The 6,967-nt window shown below is 39.4% G+C and overlaps 2 protein-coding genes across 2 annotated transcripts; both read left to right on the top strand.

Annotated features, from left to right (window-relative positions):
* LOC104776540 (metalloendoproteinase 3-MMP-like) lies at nt 574-2,198 on the top strand. The gene has a single exon (XM_010500633.2). The coding sequence runs from the start codon at nt 757-759 to the stop codon at nt 2,032-2,034; it is 1,278 nt and encodes a 425-aa protein (XP_010498935.1). The 5' UTR covers nt 574-756; the 3' UTR covers nt 2,035-2,198.
* Nucleotides 2,411-4,121, top strand: LOC104776539 (myosin heavy chain kinase B-like). The gene has a single exon (XM_010500632.2). The coding sequence runs from the start codon at nt 2,784-2,786 to the stop codon at nt 4,047-4,049; it is 1,266 nt and encodes a 421-aa protein (XP_010498934.1). The 5' UTR covers nt 2,411-2,783; the 3' UTR covers nt 4,050-4,121.

Here is a 6,967-nt window from a genome sequence, read left to right as displayed (position 1 = left end):
AAACTTCTTTTTGTGGTGATATATTAACCCAAAACCACACAAAAAAAATGTAAATTAAATTCTGTTATCATGACTGCCGAAATTAATGTACACCAACACGATTTACAGCCCAAACAAATGAAATCTAAGCTGCCCTACGGTTTTGTTTATCTAGAAGAGCCGATGGAAACGGGCTTCGAACTTGTACACGTTAACCCATTAGGAAGATAAATTAGATGGCCTAACAAACAAGTCATGTCATTTACTCGTGTAGGGTTGAGGATGTAGTTTATTTTTTCGACCAATAATAACAAATAGTATACCTTTAGGAAAAGTTATAATTAAATTTTGAGAAAAAAAAAAAATACTATTCGAAACTTCAACCAATTTAGTTGATTCTGCCGCCTTCAACCATTTTTATTTTCATGTTTCTTTTAAAAACTTTGAATTTAACCAGTCCTCTACCATCGGTCAATCTCAATTTCTAGACCAAGACTTAACCGGAGCCTAATTCATGCACCAAGCAAATGTTATTATCAAGAAAAGGACACTATTTATTGGCGGAACCGCAGAAGCATCTTTAGTCTTGTTTCCTCACGAAGACCTTTGAAAAATGCCGAGGACGGAGGAAGTTTCCTTTGAATAATTTCAGCTTTTTTCAACAATGAAAATTCAAACTAGCTTCAACGACTCTATACTTGTTTTTGCATTATCTATGTCCTCTCGCTAACTCTCTTAATTATAAATCTCAATATTTTTTTTTTTTTTTTGAATTTAATGTTAAATTATATTCAAAAGAAATACTTTGTTACAACTAGTGCATCAGGTTTTGAAAGACTTAAAATGATAATTACCTCTTCATTACAAAGTTTTAATCTTTTTGTGTTTGGTTGCTATAATCCAAAACCCACGACCATGATGAGGATTTGTGTTTTCGGGTTTTTCTTGTTGTTCTTCGTTCATTCTCCAGTCTCCGCCGGTTTCTATCCCAACTCCTCAGCCATTCCGCTGGAGCTAATTCGTAACGCCACCGGAAACCTCTGGAACTCTTTCTTGAATTTCACCGGATGTCATGTCGGCGAGACATACGATGGTCTCTACAAGCTTAAACAGTACTTCCAACATTTTGGCTACATCCCCGAAACTCTCTCCGGAAACTTCACAGACGACTTCGACGATATCCTCAAGAACGCTGTCGAGATGTACCAGAGAAACTTCCGGCTAAACGTCACCGGTGTACTCGACGAGCTCACTCTCAAACACGTCATGATCCCACGTTGCGGTAACCCCGACGTAGTCAACGGCACATCAACTATGCATAGCGGTAGAAGAACCTACGAGGTCTCCTTCTCCGGGCGGAGTCAACGTTTCCACGCCGTCAAACGCTACTCTCTTTTCCCCGGAGAGCCACGGTGGCCGAGAAATCGCCGTGATCTAACCTACGCGTTCGATCCGCGAAACAAGTTGACCGAAGAGGTCAAGACCGTGTTCTCACGCGCGTTCGCTCGATGGGCAGAGGTAACTCCCCTTACGTTCACCCACGTGGAGAGTTTCAGAACCTCCGACATCTTCATCGGGTTCTACTCCGGCGAACACGGTGACGGAGAACCGTTCGACGGCCCATTGAGAACGTTGGCTCACGCGTTCTCGCCCCCTACCGGACACTTTCACCTCGACGCAGAAGAGAACTGGATCATCTCCGGTGAAGGCGGAGACGGTGTTCTCTCCGTGACTGAGGCTATTGATCTTGAATCGGTGGCTGTTCACGAGATCGGACATCTTCTAGGGTTAGGCCATTCCTCGGTCGAAGGTTCCATCATGTACCCAACCATCACGACGGGGATGCGTAAAGTAGAATTAACGACCAATGACGTGGAAGGGGTCCAGTATTTGTACGGTGAGAATCCTAACCTCAACGGTTCTATTGTTCCACCACCGTCCACTCAACAGCGAGACACTGGCGAATCCGGTGCTGCTAGTAGAATCAACGGTTCTAGATTGGTTTTGACTAGTCTACTTCTGTCGACCGTTGGATTGTTTTTGTATTTAGTGTAGATAAAATAGTCAGATTATGACACGATTTATATTCTTTCTGTATATTTTGTATCTTCTCCTTCATAGATTTGTTCTTCATTCATGCATAGTTTCTATTTTTGAACATAGAACACTTTTTAAAATACGAAATAACTCAATAGTTCATATAACTATTGTTTTTTCTACAGTAAAGTTGAAACTTTTATTTAAACTTTTGATCTTTAAATTGATAGGAAGTTAGCAACTATCGATGGGGGACCATTATAACTACAAATAATGATGACAATTTGACCATGGTGAAGGAATTTTATCATAATAACTTTAGAAGCATCGGGTTTGGTCTCTCCTCAACTCAAGAAATACAATTTAATACTACTACTATGTCGAAATCAAAACAGATATTATAAGGGAAATACAATAATCACAAAAAGGTAAGTTAGGAACACAAAGATATGTTAATTTAATATAAACACATCATCACACTATCACACTAACGACACATGGGATCAATTAGTCCCCCCCACCGTACACTACCCTCAACCTTTTCTTTTAATTATCTTTCACCTTTCTCCATTAACGCCCATCTTTTTTTTTATAAATGTTTATGGCTAAACCAAATAGCTTAATTATAATAAACTCCCCAAATCCTCCCTACCTATGCTAGGGATACGACTCATTGTATAAAGCAAAGCATATCCACGAGTATTCCCGACAACACCAGAACAAACAAATAAAATCTCTCTCTCTAGCTCGCTCAAGAAGTAAGAACAATGGGTTTGCTCCCATGCTCTTGTCCCCTGCCTTGTAATAAATACAGATCAGAATGTCAAACGAAATCTACTCATCACCAATCAGAATCATCCACGTCATCATCATCTTTGTTGTCTCAGCCAAGTCTCCCATTGGTTCCTTCGCTGTCTTTCCAGCCGCAGAGCTCGAGCGTCTATCACCAGTGCTTAGCCACTCTCAAAGGTCACTCCTCGTACGTCTCTTCTCTCGCCGTATCCGATAAATTACTCTACACAGGCTCTTCCAACAGCGAGATACGTGTATGGCCCCGTAAACCTCCTTTCTCGCCGGAATATTCCACCGGCGATGACCGTAACATAGTTTCTACAGGAAACGGAGGGGTTAAATCGCTGGTGATTCTGGGAGACAAGCTAATAAGCGCTCATCAGGATCACAAGATTCGTGTTTGGAGGATCATCGACGAGAGCAGTAGTCGCAGTGATCAGAGGTACAAGTGCGTGGCGACTCTTCCGACGATGAACGACCGTTTCAAGAATCTCTTCAGTAGCAAAAGCTACGTGGAAGTCCGACGGCACAAGAAGTGCACGTGGGTTCACCACGTAGACGCCGTGTCATCTCTCGCCTTATCACAAGACGGCACTATGCTTTACTCTGGTTCGTGGGACCGAAGTTTCAAGATATGGAGAACATCCGATTTCAAATGCTTAGAGTCTATCGAAAAGGCTCACGACGATGCCATCAACGCCATCGTGGTGTCTCCTGACGGGTTTGTCTACACGGGCTCGGCAGATAAGAAGATCAAAGTGTGGAACAAGAAAGACAAGAAACACTATCTCGTCGCTACTCTGACTAAACATCTCTCGGCGGTGAATGCATTGGCGGTGAGTGAAGATGGGAAGGTTCTTTACTCAGGAGCGTGTGATAGATCGATTCTTGTGTGGGAGAGATTAAGCAAAGAAGATGATGGTGTTGATGGTGAATTACTACATATGTCTGTGGTGGGAGCTTTAAGGGGCCACACTAAGGCGATTATGTGTTTAGCGGTTGTGTCTGATTTGGTGTTGAGTGGATCAGCGGATAAGAGCTTGAGGGTATGGAAGAGAGGATTAATGGAGAAAGAGGGTTATACTTGTTTGGCGGTTTTGGAAGGACATACCAAGCCCGTTAAGTGTTTGGCCGTCGCAGTTTCTGATTCTGATTCTAATTCCGATTATACTTGTATGGTTTTTAGTGGGAGTCTTGATCTTTCTGTTAAGGTTTGGAACTTAAGGGTCTCATCTATTTAATTACTTATTTACAAATTACAATCTATGTCGTGACCATTGGTTAATCTCTCTGAATTAGTCTATATATTTATTTACGAATGTGTTATACAATAATAATTAATAGAGCTAGCTAGGGTTGGTCACAAACCTATCACACTCGGTATTATTAGAGGACACTTTCATATGAAGATTACATATTACAAGTTCGTTCACCTCCGTATACCATATTATTATAGTACAAATCCAAATATATGAGATTTTTTTTTTCGTTTTTGATTGTTGCTAGCTATATGTTATTCGAAATGGCCTTTACGGGCTGCACACGAACTTATGTGTATTGTTTTACAAAATCAAAATACTTCTGTTTGTTCCTTCTTAAATATAGAGTTAAAGTACTAATTAAACAAAGAATGACGACAGAAAATTATAAAGAGAAAATTGTCAATTATGCCATGAACAGTACCAATTTTTCTCTCCTATACCACTTTCGTGAAATCCTTTTTCCACCTGCCACAGAGGGTTCCAAAAATTATTCTTTTGTCGTTCTCCCATCGTTCGCAACGCTTAAACAAGGGAAAAAATATTTGTTTCTTCTTCTCTCTCTTGTCTTATCATCTTTTCTTCTTTGTTTCTTCTTTTCTTTTCAGAAACTCCATTTCTTCTTCTCTCCCTTGTCTCATCATCTTCTTTTTTGTTTCTTCTTCTTCACCGCACATCCGCCTGAACAGTCCAACGTCTTTGGATGTAATGATGAATTTCTTCTTGCAGTCACTTCTACATCCAAATCCTCCGTTTTTTCCGCCCACCGGCCCCGGTCGGCAAGATAGGGGAACCTAGTTTCAGTGTAGAGTCAGATGCGGAGATTCTAAGTTAGGGAAACAAAGGTAGATGTCCACTCGCTGATGGACCATTCGCTGATGGACCATTTGTTGATTGAATTGGGTATGTTCTCCCTCCGTAGGACCAGTTTCAACAGTCAAGGTCTGTCGAACTGTAGTTTCCTCAGTTTTAACATTCAACGTACGCAGTAGGTGTCCACTGTTTACATGTTTGTCCCTAATGCAGGTCTGCTGACCACGAAAGCGTATGACCTATAATACATCATGTGGACCAGTTACAACAGTCAAGGTATGTCCACCCCCATTTATGCCTATTTATGTCTTTGTTTTAAGTGCACTAGACTAAATAGGCATGATTCATGTCCATCACAACCATGTCCCCATTTACATATTCAAATCTGTTTGGTCATCCATTGTTGATTGTGAAATTGTTATTCAAAACCCGTTTGTCTATCGATTAACTAACATATTCATTTCTTGTTACTGTAGTAATGTTGTTAGGGTACTCACTGACAATGATGTGGCCATGGTGGACCAGATCATGCAGACAAGGTAGATGTCCACTCGCTGATGGACCATTTGCAAGTCACACAATAATTATTGGATAATTATTAGTCCATTTTTGTACAAACAACACTTAATGTTTGTCCTATGCGGTAGAAATTGTATATCTGCTGTTTTTGTCTACCGTTTCTTCTACCACTATCCTAGTCAGATGGACATGTATTCATGTTGTTTGTGTCTACCTTTAATATGGCTGTAAAACTAATGCAATGTTTTTTTGTCTACCTTATTGTCATCTCTCTATTACAATATGACCATAGCCAATTTATTGAAACTTGTTCATACACAATCTATTGGCGATAGACATTCTAATGCTGATGGACATGTCTTTCTGTTGTTTTTGTTTACCTCCCCGCGTACTCTGTCCCATGCGGTGGAAATTGTTACTCATAAGTTTTTGTCTACTCTTTCTTTTCTTCTATCTCTATCCTAATCGATGGACATGTATTCTTGTCGTTTTTGTCTATCTTTAATATAAATGTACTACTAATGCAATATTTTTTGGTCTACTGCATTGTCATCTCTTAAATGAGACTTGTCCATCTACATTCTAATGCCGATAGACATTTGAATTCCGAAAATCTAATGCCGATAAACATTTTAATTCTGATAGACAATCACAAAGCCATCTCCAACAGACAATGTTCCCGGACCAAAAAGCCTTCTTTGACAACAAACAAGAGAATTTGCAGGTGTCCAGATTAAATGCCAGAACATTATCTCTTTCTTAACTACCATTATCTTTTTCTTAAACCTATGAAGCATCCTATGCACCATAGATTCACTTCCATTAATTCATGTCCAATCGCCATTAATGTGAGCCTTTCGTTTGAACTGTCCGCAAACGTTTCCCCTCTATTAAGCCAAGGGCAAATTAGTTTTTAATCACTTCTCTCAAACCCAAAAAATGGCATTTCTCACAAACTCAACTGAAACTGGCATTGACAAGTTTTTAAAGAAAAATGACATTGGCCAAAATCTCAATTATAAACTTGCATGTTTCGACAACGTCGAAGTTGAGCATCAAGACCATGTGGTCTGGTGGTGTGATTTATTTTTGGTAGAACCGTACAAGTTATCAATATGGAATTTTTGTATGTGACAATCGGCAAGATAAATAAAATTGGTTAAATTTAGAAGCATGGAACTTTTTAGTAACGAATCACGTAATTTTGTCTTCCACTATGACTAGATTTATGTGTTATAGTATAATGATAGAAATGTATATCGCATCATACACGTGAAGTATGGGGGAAACAAAAACTTCCATACTTTACGTGCAGATAATTGAATATTACATTGAATGATATCAATTTTTTTTTGTGCTGATATGAGATATTCTAGTTCTACATTGAAATATAAATACTCTGTGCCTACCTAGTACCTACATGTACAATTTACTAAAACTGTAACAATACAGTTATTGGGCTTTCAGTTGTAAGGCCCATAATTTATAGATCATTTTAGTACGATGATACAACAAATCCATCAACAAGGCAACAATCCTAAGCATAATGACGTTTTGTTGTGATCGTA

Source organism: Camelina sativa, chromosome 3, assembly GCF_000633955.1.
Source record: "Camelina sativa cultivar DH55 chromosome 3, Cs, whole genome shotgun sequence".
Taxonomy (NCBI): domain Eukaryota; kingdom Viridiplantae; phylum Streptophyta; class Magnoliopsida; order Brassicales; family Brassicaceae; genus Camelina; species Camelina sativa.
Note: the sequence above shows the minus strand (reverse complement) of the source record. Positions and strands in the feature narration are given on the sequence as shown.